This window comes from Microtus oregoni, unplaced genomic scaffold, assembly GCF_018167655.1.
Source record: "Microtus oregoni isolate MIOR12 unplaced genomic scaffold, Mior012 000012F_ref0000307, whole genome shotgun sequence".
In the NCBI taxonomy this organism is placed as follows: Eukaryota; Metazoa; Chordata; class Mammalia; order Rodentia; family Cricetidae; genus Microtus; species Microtus oregoni.
Window position 1 is genome coordinate 8,000,277 of NW_024543071.1, and position 21,918 is coordinate 8,022,194.

The 21,918-nt window shown below is 46.4% G+C and overlaps 1 protein-coding gene across 4 annotated transcripts in view; it reads right to left on the bottom strand.

Annotated features, from left to right (window-relative positions):
- Nucleotides 1-21,918, bottom strand: part of Mxi1 (MAX interactor 1, dimerization protein) — a 69,960-nt gene that overhangs the window by 40,207 nt on the left and 7,835 nt on the right. Inside the window, exons 1-2 of one of the 4 annotated variants that reach the window (XM_041661305.1) lie at nucleotides 10,966-11,236; nucleotides 9,407-9,539 (exon numbers count right to left, since the gene is read on the bottom strand). In XM_041661305.1, coding sequence (XP_041517239.1) covers nucleotides 9,407-9,539; nucleotides 10,966-11,038 — 206 coding nt within the window. In that variant the 5' untranslated portion in view covers nucleotides 11,039-11,236. Of the gene's footprint in view, nucleotides 1-9,406; nucleotides 9,540-10,178; nucleotides 10,382-10,965; nucleotides 11,237-21,918 lie in introns of those variants that run through there. The other 3 variants (XM_041661307.1, XM_041661306.1, XM_041661304.1) reach the window with 3 other exon arrangements.

The following is a 21,918-nucleotide window of genomic DNA, read 5'->3' on the forward strand; positions in this document are numbered from 1 at the left end:
CAAACTCTGACTGTTTGAGGCAAGAGGGCCGGCTACCAAGAGAGGACGTGAGTGTTGTCTGTTGTAGCTCACTTGCTGGCAGGGACCTTGAAATGCCATACAGTTGTTGCAGTAAACATGGCTACAGCCTGTATATCAGCCATGAGGCTGGAAAGCTAAGGAATGGACTGGATCTAGCTGGCAAAGCCACGCCTTTAATCCTACCCATATTGCTCAGTAATTTAAAGGCTCGTGTGGTCAGAAAAAGAGAGATATACAGTAAAGAGAGATTCAAAGACAAATAAAATTTTTAAATGGTTTACAGTGTGTTAAAAATATATGCAGACTAAAAGTTGAAGTTCTTAAAGTAAAAAACAAAAAAAGGAAGAGAGTTGTTGTGTGTGGTAGCACACGCCTTTAATCCCGAATGCCTGGGAGGCAGAGACAGGCGGATCTCTGAGAGTTCAAAGACAGCCTGGTCTACAGAGTTACTTCAGGTCAAAGATACAGAGAACCTGTCTCAAAAAGCAAAGAGTTAAAAGTAAAAATAAACAAAATCGAGGTTAAAACAAAGCTGTACAAAGATGGAAAATACACAGAAAATTTTGATACTGTATGCTATTATGCTCTCTTTAAATTATTTAAATGCTGAGGAAGGAGCAACAGATGCTAAAAGATATTTGTTTATAAATGCTGCCGAACTAATCCAACATAGATACTTTGAAAATGCCTTAACTTTGAAATTTGGATCTAAGGACATGATGCTTTGGAAAGGAGTTTCTTATTTTGTTTTCACAGAGGATGAGACGCTGTTCATTTCTTCTATTCCGATTTGGTATGATGGACCACGCCCTCCTGAAGGGTTGGTGTGAACACCTTCAGAAAATTGCTTCGCTCAACTGCCAACTGAGATGAAACTAGCACACAGGTTATACCATGAAAGACCTAATTAACGACGCCCCCATTCAGCAGGAAGCAGTTTGGAGAGAAAAAACTGCGCCCATGTTCCCAAATATGGTTTATAAACGTCCTTTTACATTTAAAGGGGGATATGATATAGATATGAATAATTTACATTAGTATAGATTTTGCTTTATTGATAGAGATTTAAGGTCAGGTTTGTTATATATATAAGTGTTTCTGATTTTGATTAAGGTATTGTGATTGTGTAGTTCATTTAAATATGTACTGTATAATTAAGAAATATAGGTTGTTAATGGATAATCATCGATAATAGTAAAGCTTGTAGTCATGTTAGTTAGATTTTCTAGATATATAGAGATATATTTTAGATAGACATTCTTCATGTCTTTCAAAGATTACAGAATAGGACATTTAATGTTTTAATAACTGAGGACTTTTCATGACAATGAGACACTCTGCTCCTGGCAGCACCAATCTATTTCAAGAGGAAGATGGGCATCGAAGAGGCTCGTTATGGAGTTTTGATAGCCATTTGGGCAAGAAACTGCTCTTGCCTGGACTATTGCATAAACTGGACACAGAGAACCCGCAGAGAGAGGACTACTGAACTTGCGTAAGGTGAGATGATCTTTCGGGGTTCCTGATTCATTTTGAAAGAGTCTGCGAGACATTCTGCAGGACACAACAGATAGTGACTGAACTGACTTTGAATTTTCCTGCTTTATGGAAATGTCTGCTGGATACCATGGGCCTGAAGGCTGAAGATGGATGCCCCAACGGTACAAAAGAACTTTGGGTGACTGTCCAGGCAGCGAGATGTCTTTGTCATTTCTAGAGTTTGAAGTTTCTTAGTTCTTGTTTACTTAGGTAATATTATATCTTTCTGGAGTCTTTGATGGAGTTAAGAATAGTTAGTTATAGTTATAGTTTTCCTTAGTTATGATAAAGATTATTGTAACTTTTACTTGATAACTGTTTTGTTATATGTAATTTTGCTATGTTAAAGTTAAAGCCATTTTTTTTTTGTTTAAACCGAAAAAGGGGAAATGATGGAGGAAGGTCATTGGCTAATAAAGGAACTGCCCTGGCCCATTTTATTGGTTAGAAGATAGGTGGGAGGAGAAAACAGAATAGGACACTGGGAGGAAGAGGAAGTGAGCTCAGAGACTCCACAGCTCTGCTCTCCGGAGCAGACGCCTGAGAGAGACGCCATGCCCCACTCCGGGCATGAAGCTCCGACCCAGGATGGACTAGGCTAGAATCTTCCTGGTAAGACCGGTTCTCACAGAGTATTAGAGATGGGTTGATCGGGATGTGAGAATTAGCCAGTAAGGGCTAGGGCTAAAGGGCCAAGCAGTGATTAAATGAATACAGTTTGTGTGTTGTTATTTCGGGGCATAAGCTAGCCGAGCGGGCGGCTGGGGTGCTGGGGAAGCGGCCCTGCTGCCCTTATTACTACATACGCTCCATCTTGTGGAGTGGGTTTTAATCTCCAGGCGAAAAAAGTGACTGGTTACAGTAACACCTGTGCCTCCACTATACGGGCGGGCATCTTGTATTAGGCCGGCATTATTGCAGCTCACAAGATTCACTGCAAGTAACCTTTCTCCCCTGGTAGCTAGCATGTGTTGAACCTTGTAGCTCCATGAAAGCTAACTAGTCGAGAAAAAGCTTTTAGGTCCGTACCTGCTTGATCTCTTCATGTCCTATGTTTCAAGTTTGTGATGTCTTCAGCTCTAAGTTCTGAAGAGTAACCAAGAGCAATGGAAGAGCTTGTAATGCTGGGGACCTATGGACCTCATGACCAACAACTCAAAGAGTTACCTAAACCCGGCACTTGGCTTTATCTGTTATCGTAATGTCTGGGGGAGGCACTGTCCCCATTATTAACCTTAATCACTATCTGTGCCATAGCTAATCACTTACAGCATCTTGTGGCCACATGTATTTAAAGGAGAGAACTGTAACAGATAAAACCAAGAATTACCTTAAGACGTAAGGAGTTCCACGTCATGTGTCTACTGACATACAAAAAATCTTTCAGGTCTTCGAAACCTAAGAGCAAGCCTGGGCTTCAATGAAGCCCCGAATGGAAATCTGAGTTCGTTTAGTGTGAGACACATAATTCTTGAGAATTTTTCCTTTAACTCAGTTTTGGTGGAAGACAGTACCACAAAACATCTTTGAAAGGACCTGTTTGTTCCTCACCATGCAGGAAGTACTAAAGTGCTGTCAGCATCATGAAGAATTTAACTGCTCATAGTCTGCAATTTTGCTCTACAAGTTTTCCACAGCACTAAGACCCAGAAACTGTTTTTAATATGAAAAATATAAAAACTGGAAAAGGAATTTCATAAAAATGAGTCTCCACACAATTCTCCAAACATCAGAAACATTCTTAAAGATAAACCACTCAAGTTACTACCACTGAGAAAAATCCTCTGTGACTATCCTTTAAAAATAAGTGCTGGTCCGCAGGGTGGATCAAAACAGTTTAACTCCAGTTCCAAGGAATCCAACATCCTCATCTGGCTTCCATGACACTGCACACATGTGATTCAGAGATATACATGGAGATAAAACACCTACATTTAAAAAACACACACTAAAGAATTTAAAAAAAAAAAAAAAAGGTGCCAGGCCTTTAATCCCAGCACTGAGGAGGTAGAGGCAGGTGGATCTCTGTGACTTGGAGGCCAGCCTGATCTACAGAATTTCAGGTTAGCTAGGGCTACTTAATGAGACCCCCATCTCCAAAAAACAAAAACAAACAGAAAAAGGCATCCTACTTTGTCAAAAATTACAAACTCTTGAAGACAATCAAAAGGGAATAAAGGTGAAAATAGAAAATACAATCATTCCTTATAAGTTAAGATGAACAAAGAACATCTTTGTGTTTAAAGAATGTTAAACCAAACCCTATAAGCACAAGAAAACCTGACGGGTTTTGTAAAATCTTCCTTTATCTTAGCAGGGGCAGCTGGAACACTACTGGTGCTTCCGCATTCTCGAATATCCACATGGTAATAAAGAGATCACACACCGACTCAAAGTTCAAGCCTGAACTGGCTGATGACTTCTTCCCAGCTCACCCCAAGACAGTGACAAGGCAAGGACCACGCGTGTGTCACAGGTTCACATCCGTGCTGCTGCCAGCATTGACAGTTCTTCTGATGGCATTTTCATGACATAGGATGACAGCGAGTGCTCTCTAAAATGAAATGTAACACTCTGCAGTCTACAGTAACACACTTGTTTTAGAAGAACGGTACACTTGTCTCAAATGGGAAGACTTTCAATCCTCACCTACTACACGCTGTTTACCTTTCTAAATGTATTACCCTTAACATTTCTGACGACACAATCGTACAAGAATTTGCTGAGCAGGCGTTGCATTCTCTTAGATTGTTTTTCCTTCCAGTCTAATATGGTACCTGGCACAAGAAACGCTCCGTTTCCTTATAAGCTGTCCCCCTGGAGTGTGACAATCTTCCATACTTTGAGGAACACCCACTACGTGTTGCCAGGTAGCAGAGATAAATGTCACAACAAAAGCCAGCCAAATAGTGCACACCTATAATCTCAGAAGCACATGGGAGGTGAGACATCTTGCCTTCCACGAGACCCTAGTTCACACACAGAAGGAGAAAGAAAACAGCAGAAGACACTCAGACCTTGTCCTTATGAAATGTCTTAGCCCAACAAATGGGCCACAAATATTAGAAACAAGTAGATGATGGTATTTCTACAGTACAATGGGTATTATAAAAGAAAAGCAGCGGTGGCATGGAATATATAAAGATCTGATCTACTGCCAAGCATGCTGGCCCACGCCTGTAATCTCAGCACTTGGGAGACGGAGGCGGGGGAATCAGGAGTTCAAAGACAGCCTGGGCCTCAAAGCAAGCTTGATACCACCTTACACAACACGAAACCCTATCTGAAGGAGACCTGATCTACTACAGCAGATTAAGAATAGCTTCCGGGAGGAAGTTATGACTACACTGAAGATAATTTGGCAAGGAGGGAGGAAAAATGATTGCCAACACGAAACAGAACACTTCTACTTCCTTGGAATAGAAGGAAACATGGTATGTTAAAGGCACTGAAAGAAAGCCAGCCAATGTAATTCATGAGAATGATAGTTCCAAGTGCACCAGACCAGGGAGGGGGTTACCACTTGTTGGGGGGCAGACGATGGCTGAGACTACAAGAATTCTTGTGATATTTTGTTTGTGCTCTAACATATAAAGCCTACCTGAAGACCAGAGGGCAGAGCTAGCCACTACTTAACCATAGAGGTCTGGAGGTCTGTACAGACAGAAAGGAAGTGATATGGCTGGGTGGAGAAAGGAATATAAGGCAGGAGGAGACAGGAGCTTGGTCCTTGTTTCAGCTGAGGAATTAGCAGGGTAAGAGCTGGCTGTGGCTTGCTCCTTTGTCTCTCTGATCTTTCGGCACTTACCCCGATATCTGGCTCCGGGTTTTTATTATTAAGACCAATTAGAACTTGTGCAACAAGTTCTAGTAAAGTCAAGAGAAAAGACAATGTATTTAAGAAATACTTAAGAATAAGTCAGTATGACACCTAAGCCATGGCTCATTTAGCAGAGCTTTAAAAATGACAAATTCTTGAGATTTTTCTCAGTTGTAAGACCAAACAGCCATGCTGAGACTCTGAGCTTTGTTGTTTCCATGTAGACATCGATTGCAACAAGTTTCCCTAACAGCAATTAAGTAACATCTTAGTAAGTTCAATTTTAGGATATGTGCCAAAAAGGTATGACCAAGATTACAGCAAAATCAAGGATGTATTTAAAAAATAATTATATATTATAGGTCCTACCTCCCAACTGCCAGATAAAATTTCTAGCATTTGCAAGGTACATATTTATAATATCACATTATATAATTCATTTTCTCGCCTTTGTACTTCTGTAAAAATATGATTTCAAGACTTATGGGGAAGGGGAAGAGAAAATTTATGTCATGAGTCAAATAACTCTAAACATAAATTTACAGAGTAACATTCTGTATCAGGAACATCACAGTATATCTGAGAACATTAGGGGGAAAGGCAGTCACTGTATCTCTAAGATGCTACAATATCAGAAAACAATATTGCTTCAAGACAGACAGTGTGGAAACACTGGTAACATAAGGCATTAGCGCTGGGCTGGGGGTACAGCTCGGTGGCAGGGTACTTGGCTAGCAGGCGCAAGCGAAGGGTTCATTCCCCAGGGACAAACATGATAAAAAAGGAACAACTTCTACACAGATGACTGAACAGGAAACAGTGTCATATACACTCTGGTCTCTCACTCGAGGGGATAAACAGGAATTTCAATACATCATCTTTGTTTTATAGAACCAGTATAAATAAGAATCTATTCATGCTCATAGTAAGCCTGAAGATGACGGGAAGCTTACAGTGACCGTCATAAACAGACCAAGCCCAAAATACCTGCTATTAGAAATTTATATTTAGCTCCCCTATTTCCATGGACCAGAAAATTTATACAAATGACTAATAAATAATTCCTGGCGTTTTGCTTTAATAAACTAGTTCTCTATCACAGACCTTCACCTAACATGCATAGGCCTGGACCTACCGTAAGATAACATATTATCAATTTCTAAATCCTGTCTCGAAAAATACAAAACAAAAAAATCAATTTCTTTTTCTTGTTTGCTTGTTATTTATGTTCCCATGAAAAAAATGTATTTCTCACAGGGCAGTGATGGCACACACCTTTAATGCCAGCACTCAGAAGACAAAAGCAAGCAGATCTCTCTGAGTTTGAGGCCAGCCTGTTCTACAAAATGAGTTCCAGGGCAGCCAGGGCTACATAGAGAAACCCTGTATTGAAAAACCAAAAAACAAAACACATACACACAACAAAACAAACAAACAAAAAAACTGGTTTTAAGTGGTGCAGGGTAAATATATTTTTCCTTGAACATTACCAGAACCCTAAAATGCCTAAAGTTTTACAATGTATCTGACATGTTATGCTAAGACACAATAATTAACACTGTGGCTTCATATATAAGAATCCTGCCAGGCGGTGGTGGCACACACCTTTAATCCCAGCACTCAGGAGACAGAGACAGGCAGATCTCTGTGAATTTGAGGCTAGCCCGGTCTACAGAGTGAATTCCAGAACAGATTCCAAAGCTATAGAGAAACCCTGACTCGAAAAACCAAAAAAGAAAGAAAAAAAAAAAGAAAAAATCCTAGTAACAGGAGCATGAATGAAAATCTTAGTCAAACCCAAGGTTAGCCTAATGTTCAGTGTAAAAAATAAGGGACCAAAACCTTCAAATTAAAGAACTGCAATTAGTAAAATCTAGAACTGTGTGTCTTATGAATGTCTTTGCTGCCCATGAACTGTTAGTAAAAACGCCACATGTGTAATAATGAGGTGATCCATGTAATTACCAACAGTAACCAGGTTCTGAAACTGTCAATCAAAACTGAGGTGAGAAGAACCTGGTGAGTATCTAATACACCTTATTTTACAGATGAAAACAGTAAGGGCTGGAAGAGATGTGCAATGAAGTCAAAGATCTGACTTCTAGAAGACAGAATCCAAACCCTTCTAACAAGACAGAACCCAGGCCCAGTTTCCTAAATGGCACTCTTTCCATAAATGTCAAAAAAAAAAAAAAAAAAACCTCTTACTTTTTCTTTAAATCTTGTGGTGGTCTGAATGAGAATGGCCCCCAAAGGCACAAATATTCAAATGCTTGGTCCCAGTTGGGAAGGGGTAAGAGGTGTGGCTTTAGTGGAGGAGGTGTGTCACTGGGGGCAGGCTCTCAAAAGCCCCTACCATCCTAGTCAGGCACTCTGTCTAAATGCCTGTCTGTCTCTTTATCTGCCTTGATGCAAGCTCTCAGCTTGCCTGCCTGCTACCACGCTCCCCACCACGATGGTCACAGACTCACCCTCTGAAACAGTAAGAGAGCACCCAATAAACTCTTCTGTAAGTTGCCTTGGTTGTGGTGTTTGTCACAGGAATAGAAAAGTAACTGACAAATCTACACATGGATTAAAAGATACATTCCTGAATATATCTCAATTCCTAACAGTGTAACCAAAAGAAATGACAAAGACAATCAAATACGTGTTCTAAACATTTATCACTATATATTTAACACACATACGTGCATATATCATGAACATATCATACCACAAGAGACCATCTAGACTCATAAATAAATATAGCATATCAGACATAAGGCTATTTTTATAGTTAAGAAAATTAATTTTAAAAATATCAGTCTTGAGAGAACATGCTGCTCTAAAGGTGTGAACAGAAGGAGGGAAATAAATTCAGCTTTGTCTCAAGGATGTCAAAATGCAGGAACCTGCAACTGTTATCTACAGGAACCTAGGGTTTTCTGCCTTTTAGCTTCTTTTAGCTTCAATGCTACTGTGTCACCTCCTCACCCAAACCACCTGGCTGGAGCTCCCCAGAGCCTCAGGGACCTGTAGGGATCCAACCCCAGCCAAATGCATCATTCTTTCTATTCTCTAGACAATGTTTACAGGACGAGAAAGGTTTCTTTTAACTTCCCTCTTAGCAATGGAAAAATACCCTTCTCTTAAGAAAGGCTTCTTAAAAACTGCATATCAACACAAATCCTTGGGATTTACTGGCTCTCTGGAACCAAAATTCTAAAGAGTCAGCCAGACGCTAACCAAAAAGGGGAAGTCACTTATGTCTCAGCTCCTGTAGACAAGAATGTTCTGGGGAAAAAAATCCATCCTAGGACAGGAATCTTTAAATCCTCCTTCCCAACCAGTTTCCATGAAAGAAGACTCAAATGTTGCACTGCATGGTCTTCCCCCACCCCTTATCTACCGGACCAGGCCCATTAACATATCTAAGTATTTTATTTCTTTAACAAAGCCTTGACTTTCTTTTCTATCTCGCCAGGCTATTTCTGACTTTTAAGAATTCTTCTTGGGGCCGGGCGATGGTGGCGCATGCCTTTAATCCCAGCACTCGGGAGGCAGAGGCAGAGGCAGGCGGATCTCTGTGAGTTCGAGACCAGCCTGGTCTACAGAGCTAGTTCCAGGACAGGCTCCAAAGCCACAGAGAAACCCTGTCTCGAAAAAACAAAAACAAAACAAAACAAAAGAATTCTTCTTGGGCTATCATAAACTTGGAAAGAAAAATGAAAACTGGTCCAACATCACTCTTAGCAGGTAGCTACGGGCATGGGCACAGCCTACAAGTCTCAATTCACTGTCCTCTAGGCTGAAGATGGGGACACTGTAACCACACCAGCAAGAACATTTTAATTGCCTTCTTAAGATTCTCCTGCATTTTCTTCCATACAAAGCCAGGGTATGGTTTCTGCATTTCACTTTTATAGAGAAATCCCCATTAGGGGGTGGTGTTCTGGAGTTGGTATCAGAGGGAAAGTGGTCAACAGTGTTTGTCCTGGAGTCTGGCTCCTTCACTCTCGTTCCCTAGCCTCCCCAAACCGCTACCTGTTGGCAGTGCTGGTAGTGCTGCTCCCATTGCTGTGTTTCTGTGCCCGGCTCAACCTCCGTGGGGGCTTTGAATGCTGTAGCCGGGGGCTCGGCATGGAGGGGAACGATGAGGCGTAGCCATGTTCACACTCTAAAAACAGCAAGGAAAGAAAGGTATAAGAAGAATACAGACAGCCAAATCCATGGATCTACAAATTCAAGGTCCTGTAACAACACTTTTTTTTTGAAAGTAAAAAAAGTAAAATGTTTCTAATCTTTCTGATTAGAAGATCAAATCCCAGTGTTTATCTGTACATTCCTTTAATCCCTGGAGGCCCAGACAAGAAGATCCTGAGTCCCAAGGCCAGCCTGAGTTAAGACAAGACCCTACCCTAAGGAACAAATTCAATCTGGAAGCACACGCAGACCAACCTGCTGCCAAGAGATACCAATAAGCTTCTAAAGCAAATTCCCCCCTCGTCTCTAAAACCTTTCCATCCAAGAATTCTTTTAAAAAGGAGGGATCTCATTTTTTATGTGTATATAAGTATATGTATGTGTACCATATGTAATGTTCTCTGGAAGCCCGCAGAAACAGTCCATCTCCTGGAACTGAAGCCACAGGCCATTGAGGGCGGCCCTACCTGAGTGCTGGGAACTGAACCTGAGTCTCCATTACAGCAACAAGGACTCTTAGCGGCTGAGCCATCTCTTCAGCACCAAGGATTCTTTTTAAAAGTCCCAGTTTCAAACACCAGTTACCCATACAACCCCAAAAGATTTCACTTGCCTTTTAACAAACAAAAAATTCCTTCGCTTGACTCTCTCACCTCTTCACTTCCTCTGCAGGCTCCACATTTTTGCGTACCTCAACTCTTTCGATCACCAAGTCTTACGAAGGCCTCCCTCTCTCCTGACGACAGCAATGCTGCTCTTCACGCCCCAATACCCCAGTTTCTCTATTTTCCCTCCGGTCTCCACCTCACTGCACGTCCGTCCCTCCCGCAGCCCAGCCGCTCTTCTGGGGACATTTTCCGCCCGGGGCACGCACAGGCCCCGCCTCCCGCACCTCCTGCATCCACACCTCCCCAGCTCCCACCCACTGGTCTCAAGTTACCAGAGCTCAGGTCCAGCGCCCTCCGCCCTCTCCCCGGGTCCTCCCCGGTAGCCCCCGCCCCCCCCCCCGCCCTCCCCCCCCCCGCCCTCCCCCCCCCCCCCCCCCGCCCTCCCCCCCCCCCCGCCCAAGCTCCCGCTCACGCCGCAGGCACGCACGCGCACCTGCTGGCCCTCGCTCGCTCGCGTCTCCCACGCCTCCACTCGGGAACTCACCTGCACTCCTGAGCAAACCTCCTTCCCAGCGCGCCCACCTCTCCACCCGCGCTCGTGGACTTCCGCGCGCGCGCGCACCACGCACGCGTGCACACTCCTTACCACACGCGCGTGCCCCTCTCCCCACGCGCGGGCGCGTACCTTCCCTCACCGGTGCACGCACTTCCACACACGCGCGCACCACCTCCCCTCACCAGCCGCGCAGCACTCCCCGCGCGGGGCCCGAAGCGACGGCGCCCAGCCGTTACCTCGCTCCCTGCGCTCCAAAAACTCGGCGGCCTCCAGCAGGCGCTGCACGTTGATCATTCGCACCCGCTCCATGGGCTCCGCGCTCCCGCGCCCCGCCGACAGGAGGCGCCACAGACGGCTACAGTCCCACGACGCCCCGGGACATGTGCGGCGGGCGGGCGGGCCAGCTCGGCCCCGGCTCGGCGCGCTCTCCGCCGCCCCAGCCGTGCCCGCCGCGCCCGCCGCGCAGCCTGCAGCCCGCGCGCGGTTTGTTTACTTCTCCGCGCGAGCACGGGGGAGGGACCAGAGCAGCGGCGAGCACCACCCCCGCCCGCCCCTTCCGATGCCTCCTGGGAAATGTAGTCCAGGCCCCGCCACTGCACGTCAGGAGTCTAGGGACACGGGCCGCCTCAGTGCGCCTGCGCCTGGAGGACTCCGCGATGGCCTCTGGGAGATGTAGTCTCTCTTTGGCTTTCGTTTTCTCGTTCAAGGATGGACAGATTAAACTTACACGACTTTGCTTCTGAGGAAAAGAGTTGGTTGAGCTTTGGTCTGCTCCCAAGGAGACTCATTTCTTAGCTGGTGCTCAAGGCCTAGAGCATCCATTTTTTAACTGAATCTGTCCTCTATCTACTGCTTACTCGTGGCACTTAGTGCCTCGGTTTCCTCACTCACTCGCTGTTAAGCAAAATAGCATATCTGCAAAGGCTGCGTCACATATACACTTGAGAAGCAAAAATTGCTGTTCAGAAACATGAGATCATTTAATGAGAGCCAGAGAGGACGTCCATGCGGTCCTCCCCCTTCGCTGCGACAGTGACGAAAAGGTTTTCTAATCTCTTTTCTTTGTGGACTGGATTCTTACTCGGTGTCTCATTAGTGTTTTTAAGACAGAAACCTATTCTGATGCTGCAAGGAAAGGACATAAAGATTTAGTATTGGAACCGGAGCTCTGGCTGGACTCCTCAAGCTTCCTTTTCCCCTATATAAAATGGGTTTAAAGTCTTCCATGCATGGTGTTGAGGTCAAAAGCGTGCCTGGCACTGAACCAGACTTCATGTATATAGTACTGAGAGAAACAGACATGGAGTTTGTTCCCAGGAAACATACATATTTAGTAAGCTTCTTTGTGAAGTCTAAATGGAATAATTCCATCACTAGGTGCATTCTAGGCACCCAGTGAACAGAAGCTAGGATAATGGCTGCTCCTTCCATGGTCTCCTCTTTTAAGGACTGACAGCAGGGACTTGAACAAGCAAGGAGAGCTGGCCTGGTGGCACACAGCTTTAATCCCAGCACTCAAGAGGTCATCCTGATCTACACAGGGCTACACAGAGAATCCCTGTCTCAAAAAACCAAAGAGAAAAACAAAAAGCAGGGGGCACACTGAAAAGCAGCCACTAGCTGCTCTTAACCACTACCCTCTTCTCCAAGCCCTTCGTCTAAGAGATGTCTCAGCCTTGACATTATTGATGCTTTGGATCTGGTGGTTCCTCCTGGAAGCCGGGGTCTGTTCCGTGCATTGTTGGATACCCAGAGCATATGTAGGCTCTACCCACTAGATGCCAGTAGCACACCACCACCCCTTGACAACCAAAAATGCCTCCAGATACTGCCACATGTCCCCTGAGACAAAACCATGCCAGCCGAGAACTCTCCAGGGGAGAGGGAAAAAAGACAAGATGGCGGAAGTGCTGCACACTCTAGGAGCAAGCCGGAGTCACTCCGACTTTGTTCTCCTGCTCCTCTTGGTAAGGAGACACTGCGCCCTTCCTTGTGGTCCTGTTACGGCTACTGCAGAAGATACATCTTGGGAGGGGTCGTTTACCCTCTCAAAAACATCATGGCTTCGTGCTGCATTTTAATGCCCTCTCTCCTCTGCTTGGTGTTTCTCCCTCCCTCTTCCTCCTTTTCCCTCTCTCTGCTTCCTTCCCCTCCTCCTTCTTCTTCATGAGTGGTATCCCCAGTGAGGTCACAGGCCCTTTTAAATATTACACTTGGCACAGCATTTAAGAAATAGATGTTCATCAATTTCAGAGAGACCCAAAAGGAGCAGGTGTTCTCAAGCCACAGTGGGGCAGGGGGACTTTTCTAGACTTTAAAGAAGGTCTGTGCTTTTCCAGCTGTGGGATAGATCATATGGGTTTTCCCATTGCACACTGGTAACAGCTGCCCTTCATCCCCAGCCAAGGGCATTACTGGATAGAGGTAGGAAGAAATTCTGTGCATGTGTGCGTGTGTGCGGCGCGTGTCTATAGTTGGAGGCCTGCCTAGTCTCCATAGTGAGTTCCACAACAGCCAAGAGAGAACCTGTCTCAAAAACACAAGTATCACTCATTCAGAACACCTATTAGTTGAAAATAAAGAAAAATATAAGGTTAAGGGCCAGGTGTGGTGGTGCACGCCTTTAGTTCTAGCACTCTCGGGAGGCAGAGGCAGATAAATCTCTGTGAGTCCGAGACTAGCCTGGTCTACATAGTGAGTTAGTGAGTTCCTGGCCAACAAGGGTTATATTGTGAAACCATGTGGGGCACAGGGGACAGAGAAAAGAAAGATTATGGGCTTAAAAGTTCACTTTTACCACTTGCAGAACCCCTTTAAGTTTTCAACTCTAAATTCCAAGGCCTGGGAATTTAAGTCATTTTGATAGCAAGAGATGGTGTACTGTGCCCAGTGACAGGAAAGCCTGTGTAGCATGCAATCAAGAAATACAGTAAAACCTCAAAATGTCCACAGATTGAAAATGGCTTTGATTCCAAAGGTTAAATTATAAAGCCAAGGGAAGACTAGTGGGAAAAGGCTGGATATATGTCACGGTTGCTACCACATGAACTAGCCTAGAGCACTGACTATGAAGCTGACAAAGGGGTGGAAAGCCCCACAAGAGTCACCAAAGGCAAAGGAGCCCTGGCAACGGCGTCAGTGGGCTGACACGTGTACAGAAATCTCCAGCCTTTTCCAGGCGCAATTAAAGAGACTGCAATCCGCACACCCCCCTCAGCTTAGCCAGGGGGAGCCCAGAGGCAGCCACGGTGTTGCTTTTGTTCAGATGCAGCCAATTTGCACTACAAACATGGTTGGGAAAACAGGAAGACAGGGGTTGCTTTTTTTTTTTTTTTGATTTTTGATTTTTGGTGACAGGGTTTGAAGCTTTGGAGCCTGTCCTGGAACTAGCTCTTGTAGACCAGGCTGGCCTCGAACTCACAGAGCTCTGCCATCCTCTTATCTCTGTCTCTCTTCCTCTTGATTTGAAAATAGCAAAAGTCCCCCAGCTCTACCACAGTTGAGAGTGGATGGGCTCAGTCTGCTTCAGAAGAAGCAGGCCTAGTTCTTCACTCTTAGGGCCTTTCCTGCTCCTCCACTCCCCGGGTACAGTTTGGTAGATGTCAGTTCCCAAGGGATATATTGCAAACTCATACATGGAGGCTGCTTAGCATATAGTCTCGGCAGACAGTTGAGATGGAGAAAGGAGGAAAAGTCCGGGGAGTTCAGTTACAAGTCCGTAGTCATTGTTGTTGGGGACACTGGCGTTGTTCGGTTTGGAATCTGCACAGTGTTTGCCGTGTAGGCACAGTTTGCAGCAATTATCGGTAAAACTGTCAGATAACCAAGGTTCGGACAGGGGAGCATGAATCCCGAGGTCCTAGAAATCAACTACCTGGACAGTTACCCATTTTTGCACACACACCAACACACCCACTCCCACATGACGGCAGCAGCCTCCTCTCCCTCCAGGGTCCAGAAACGTGAAGAGCTACTGAAAACCTTGGCTCTGCCCAGTGAGTCAGCCTTGTCTAACTCGGTGCGAAAGCTCTCAAGTCACCACCAGGCAGCTCGGAGCAGCGGGGCTGTGTGCAGCCGAGATAAATTTGGGTCTAAAGGGATGACGTAATGCTAAGCCCGAGAGGTGGCTGCTGTCTCCCAGGGCTCCAGTCGCCAGGGCTGCCGGCTGACTTCCCAACCACATGGAAACGCACCAAGCGACCCAGGTGCCCAGGCTGGGGAGAAACGGAGAGGTAGGGGAGGGGGTAGCGGCAGAGGAGGCGGTGGTTAATCCCAGATCGCTGAATCTGGAAGTTTGTTGCTTTTAACTCCAGTGTTTCTGGTGAGATCAGACCACTGGCAAAGGCTCAAACAGCTGCATTTGACTTCCACCCTGACCCATCTCTTACCTTAGAAAAGGGCTTTTTATATTTTATTAAATGGCCCTTATTACGGCTGCCTATTTTGGTGATTGTATTGGTATACTAAACTCGTGTCTCTCTCTCTCTCTCTCTCTCTCTCTCTCTCTCTCTCTCTCTCGCATGAACTTGGATCCAATAAGTCTGCATTGCAGGATTCTGCTAATGTGCACGTCTAAGTTTGCTCACCACAGAGAACACACCTCAAACCCAACCCTGGTGGGGGCCATCATAGGGAGGGGTAAGGAACTCAAAAGGGTTTTGGTAGATTGATGCCAAGTGAATGTTCCCCCAAAATATTTCATAGTTTGAGTCCTGGAAGTTTCTATCACTAAACTGATTTCTCAGAGCGAGAGTCCATTTTTTTTTTCAGTTCAGAACATCCAGGCTCAGTGAAGTATGCCAACATGCCAAAGCCACACAGCCAGCATACTGATGGAGAAAGAGTTGAAACCTAGGTCTTAAGATGCTCCCTTCTTCTCTCTAGAATTTTCTTTTCGGATTGACACACGTGTCAAAGAAAGAAGGGACACACACACTCTCTAAAGGAAAGTAAGTTTTCAGATCTTTTAGGCCTGTGGGACCCCCCCCCCCCATCTCAATCCTGTAAATGTCACGGTTAAGTTACATTCTTAAAGGATCTGAAAGCAACCCAAATCTGCTTTGTTTTCCTGTTGAAGGCTCATTTTTCCCTAAAGAAAGGTTTTCTGTCAGCTGCTTTCCCACTGGTGACGATGGCAAGCCTCAGACCTGACCTCGGGTCCCTCTCTAAGGACACAGTTTCTACCCCCGGGTCCCTGCTGAGTAATGCAGCCGCCTTCCTTTGCAAAGCTCCTGTTCTCAAGACCTCATCTTTGTCTCGAGTGTCACATAATCGCCTGTAATTTGTTTTTGCAGCCACGTATGATCTCATGATGTCAGTGATGCCTGTGCATGCGACCTGGTCAACCATGGAATGGTATTTTTTTTTCAGAGCCCTTCTCAAACCTATAATTTGTGCTTTACTTAGAATTTTTCACCTATATTCAAGAACAGGAATAAACTAGAAAAGGCTGGGGTGTGGCTCAGGGTGAGAGACTGCCTAGCCTGCCTGAGATCCTGGATTCAATCCCTAACATCGCGAAAATAAATAAATAAATTGTAATTTTTGTTTTGTTTTAAGACAGGGTCTAATTTAGCACAGGCTAGCCTCAAACTCACTACAAGAATGACCTCGAACTCCTTGATCCCCCTGCCTCCACCTTCCCAAGTTCTGGGATTGCGGGCCTCTACCACCTTACCAGGCTAACTCATTTTTCAGGTTTTGCTAGTACAAAGATCATTTTTTCCCAGTTTGTTTTTTTTAAATTAACTTCCTATTAATGTGTGTGCACGTGTGTGTTCACACACACGTGCACGTAAACGCATGCCCAGTCCAAGGTCGGAGGAAGACTGAGTATCCTGCCTTATTCCTCTCTGCTATGTCTTCTTGAGATAAGGTCTCCTACAGAACCTGGAGGTTGCTGTTTTTCAGCCAAGCTGAATGACCAACCAAACCAGCAATCCTCCTGTCTCTTCCTGCAGTCACTCAGTGCTGGAGTTGCAACCATGCAGACTTTTACATGAGCGTGGAACCCCTGGGTCTAAGGTTGTGCGGCAGGCCGTCATCGACTGTCTCCCCAACCCCAGTTAGAAGCAACTTGATTTTAGAGCCTTTGAAAAATAATAAATACATGAAATGAAATCATAAAAAGAGCTGAGTGTCTTGGGAAACACTTTTAATCCAGAATTAATTCCGAAAGGCAGAAGCAGGCATATCTCTGTGAATTTGAAGCCAGACTGATCTACATAGCAGTTCTAGGCCAGCAGGGCTATGTAGCAAGACCCTGTCTCAAACAAATAAACTAAACCAAAAACTAAAAATATGCCAGAGGCCAACCACACTGCTAAAGGCCAGGTTCAAGTTCTTGCCATGGCCCTTAGAGGAAGCTAGCCTGGAGTGACCCTTCTCCCTGCCCTCTGTGGGTACCACCACCCCTTTCCTGGTGGCACAGACTGGTGAAGGGTCACAGTAGGCCCCAGCACGCCCTGGGCACTAAGTGACACACCTAGCCCCTGCCTAGCTCCTTCTCTTCAGGTCTTCGGGCTCAGCCTCAGGTGCAGCATCTACAATAAAACACAGGCTCTTGGCTCATCTAAAGAGATCCATGATGTCATCTCACCCCCACATCAAGCTCCAACCTTGATTCTAGAATGTTAGGAATCTCTACAGAGCCTAAAACAAAATGAATCCATTTACCAACTTGCTGCCCTGTAACTATATTTCCGTCACTGTTCTTTTGATGTGAAGAGACATCGTGACCACAGTACTTTATATAGGAAAGCATTTTGTCGGGGTTGGCATACAGTGTCAGAGCCTTAGTCCATCATCGTCATCGTGGCAGGATGCATGGTTGTGTTCAGGCAGATATGGTGCTGGAGAGGTGGCCGGGAGTTCTACACCTGCATCCGCAGACAGCAAGAAGAGACAGTGACATTGGGCCTGGCTTGAGCATTTGAAACTTCAAAGCCCACCCCCAGTGACACACTTCCTCCCACAAGGCCACACCTACTCCACCAAGGCCAAGCGTCCTAATCCTTCCTCTACTACCTAAGAGCCTGCAGGGCCATTTTAATTCAAACCACCACAAACTATGCACTGTGAGGCCTCTTCAGTCTGCCCGGTTAACAGGCAGCACATCTCTGAGATTCCTGTGTGACAGATGAGGCCCAGAAAGCAACACAGGCAGTGACTAGATTCGAAGGCGGATCTTCTAACACCCAACCCCCCCCCTCCTGTGCGCGCACGCGCGCGCGCACACACATTTGACCAGGCAAAGTTGCTTAGGTCTATGGTTTTCATCCTGAGGAGGTTGAGCTAGGTTGCTAGAATGGGATTTCCGTGGAATTTAATGGTGGGAACCAACGGTGCTGCATCCTGCGGTATTCTAGACTATTCTGTCTAAATAATAGCTCTCAGTTTGTTTTGTTCTGTGGCTTTTTTCTCAAGACAAGGTCTCACTGTACAGCCAAGGTTACCCTAAATGTTGCTATGTACCCCAGGCTATCATCCTTCCTCCGCTTCCCCGGTGCTGGGATGATAGCTGCAGACCCCTCCACAACTGGCGCAGGGGTGTTCTTCTTAAAAGTTAGCTCAGAAAATTCATCATTAACCCAGCAAATATTCCCTAGATATCCACCTCATGCTATGCACTGATGAACAAAACTCAGCTTGCTCCCTCTCCTCAGAGTGCTTGCAGTCTAGGCAGACAGACGGAGGAGAAGCAAGTAAAACTGTAAAGTAAGGTAAGGGGGATAAGGGATCAATGAATGACAAAGAACCATGGTAAATGCAGCTTCTGACTTAGCAGGTGGCGTGGGGTCTGGGAGGCTCATCGACCTGTCCTAGAGATCTCTATACTCGGAAAAGCAAGGATGAAAGTCAGAGCAAGGGGTTTGGATTTTATCCTAAGTGAGGCAGGAAATAAACCATGGAAGGACTTTCACATGTGAGTGACATGAACCCAGTTATATTTAACACCACTCCTTTCTCTAGAGCCCTGCTCAGGCCAGGAGGGGGTTGGACCTATGCTGCTGACAGGAACCAGCTGGCCCACACTGTCCGGCAGCAACTGGGACTTCAAGCTCCTCTCAGAAATCCACACTGCCTTCTCAGCAAGCAAGCACCGCCAGCCCAGTTGTCCTACAAGCTGGGGCGTCCCAGGAAGTCTTGGAGCCTGACAGGGTGTGGATCCGCAGCCCTGAGAGCCAGCCTGTAGCACCGCAGGTGCCCTACTGGTCGGGTGAGTTTCTCAGAGGGTGCTGGCAAGGTGGCATAAGCGAGTAAGCAAAAACACCCCAGACCATGAGTCTCCAGGGAATGGCTTCTGTGTCAATGCTGGAAAAACCCTGGCTGCTTCTCTCCACCACTCTAGGATGGGTGCGGAGAAGAGGAAGTCACTCAAGGGAGCAGTCTTCCTGGAGCCTTCAGCCTGTCCCACCAACACCCCAGCCTCCAGGTCTTGCCTCTTGTTAACTTCAGGCTCCCCCCGATTCTTCCCAAACCCCAAAGGAAGAAAAGTGGGTTTAAGCTGCAGGCCCACCACTGTTAGCGTGTGGGCTTGGGAAAGTCAGCCAGCCTGGCTAAGGCTGAAGCCCTGGGCAGCTATAAAAATGAAGGTAATTACAGCACCTGCTTATTGGATGCTCGCGAGGATTTAATATCAAGCCCTTAGCACTGTGCTGGCACACAGTAAATGCCCAGTAAAAGGGGGCATTAGCACCATTCCTCTGGAGAACAGAGAGGAGGCTGTGCTTGCCAGCAGCTCTTTTGGGGACTGGTTACCAGACTCCCAGGAGACAGACTAGAATTGGGTATTGGTTTCTATCTGGCTAATATTTGAACTGGGATAGGCCCCTGACCTGGAGAGCCGGCATGCTTCCCTCTCTGAGCACCAAGCACAGAGTTTAGCTCCCGGCCAGTTTAGATATTTCTTTTTTGCATGAAGCTGGATTTCACGGCTGGTCCAAAAGGATGAAGGGAAGTTGTACACAAGGCAATCAGAATTTAAGGGACTAAGAGACATGGCAGAAACGGTCAGGTTGCTGTGGGAGTCATTCTGGAGCTCTGGCCCCTGTCGAGTGAAAACAAAGACAACAGCAGCTCCTGTTTGCCACCAATCGCCTGGGCCTGCCCTCTACTTTAAAACAATAGCCTGTCTGTTGAAACTCCGAAATCATCTTCATTCCTGTGTCCTTGCAATGACAATAAATATACAAAGTAAACCATTTCAAATGCCAGATAGCCCAAATCTCTCCCTTTTGGTCTAAATTAGAATCTCCTAATCTCGTCCTCCCGCAGGACAGCGTGTTTATCTTTCTAATTCTGCAGGGCTTTGATTCCCTAGAAGACACTGGAACTTGGTGGCCAAGGGCATGCTATCTGGGCTGGGTATCGTGACCTGGTGGAAATGTCCTCCGAGTGCAGAAGGGCCCATCGGATCTGTTGACGTTAGAGGTACAAAAACAAGGCTTTTTACATGTTTGATTGGGGGCTAGGGTGCAGCAGGTAGGGAGGAACTCCTTTCTTACACACACGCGCGCGCGCGCGCGCGCACACACACACACACACACACACACACACACAGTGACAGGGTTTCCCTGTGTTGCCCTGGCTGTCCTGGAACTTGCTCTGTAGACCAGGCTGGCCTTGAACTCAGAGACCCAATTGCTTCTGCCTTCCAAACGCTGGGATTGAACACGGGGATGCCTTTTGGAACCTCAGGATGAGTTTTTATTCTGTTCATAACGGGGGATAGAGCCAAATACACAAATATCAACTCAGTACCGTACCCACTGCTGGGGTTCACTTTGAGACAGATGAGTTTCTGAAGAGACACGTGTCTCAGCGCGTGGAGTCCTTGCCTCCCCTGCTGTGTTTGATCCCCAGCACCCATACACCGGACATGGTGGCGCATGCCTAGGATCCCCAGCACTGGAAGGTAAAGGCAGGTTAATCAGAAGCTCAAGGTCGTCTTTATCCACATAGTGGGTTTCATGGCTAGCCTGGGCTATATGAGACTCCTCACTCCCAAAAAAAGTAACTAAATTTTCTAATCCTGACACCGAAATAGAGTACCCAGCACAGGGCGGTGACAACTGCACTCTGCTCTCCTAGCACCGAGCCAAATGGAAGGGGAATGTGAGCTCCATAGGCAGCAGTTTAACAAATGAATGAATGAACGCACATAACTGACTTAGGGCGATTCTGGTCCACAGCCTAACTCAGTGTCTTAGCCCAAAACCCTTTAAGCAATGATGACACACGCCCTTAGTCCCAGCACTCTGTAGGCAGAGGCAAGTGGAGCTCTGTGAGTTCGAGGCTAGCCTGGTCTACAAAGAAAGTACAAATAAAAGCCTTTAAGAGGAATTTCTCTGGCCTAGACTATTTTGAAAGGGGTTCTGTGTCTACGTGTTTCCTGGAGACTTGTTGCTTAAGGGCTCACCTGAACTTTCCCAGTGTTTCTCAAACGAGGGGCCCAGCCCAGCATCCTGCCAAGATGAGGAAGCAAAGACTGAGCCTCTAGCTCAGGATCCCAGGGGCAGGTGCCCATCGCTCTGAGCCCTTTCTCTCTCTCTCCCCCCCACTTCTTTCTCTTCCGCCACTCTGAGTCTGGAACCGCACCCCACCCGGTCCCCTCGGAAAGACTGGAATTTTCCTCCTCCAGTTAAGGCTTGGAGTGACCTTCACTGTCATCAGCCTGTTGTCTCCTTCCCCACCACCCCTCATCTATGAGAGAAAACATTTCTCTCAGTCCAGCAAAGTCAAATTAGCTTCATTTTGAAAGACTGCTGAGAATGTGGCAATGACCTTTGCAATAACCAGACACACCCTGGGCTCAGTAAGGCAGGCTTGAGAAGTGCTGGTTTTACCAGCACCTGACCTGTAAAACAAAAGCTGTTTGGGGCTCTGTCTGTGGCCCGGTCTCCTATCACACAGAGGAGATCGTGGCACAGAAAAGCCTTGTTCTGCCTCTGCTGTATCACCGCGGGCAAGCGGCTGTCCCTCTCTGCCCTCTGTGTGCTCTCTGCCCTCTGTGTGTGTGTGTGTGTGTGTGTGTGTGTGTGTGTGTGTCTGTGTGTCTGTGTCCCCTTGTTGGGGGTGCTCTGGGACTGCAGGGACTCCCTGTGGCCAGGAGACTGTTTTACCACCTGCCACCTTTAAACACAAAACCGAAAATGGCGGGGGAAGAAAGAATGGGATTCCTGCCCATT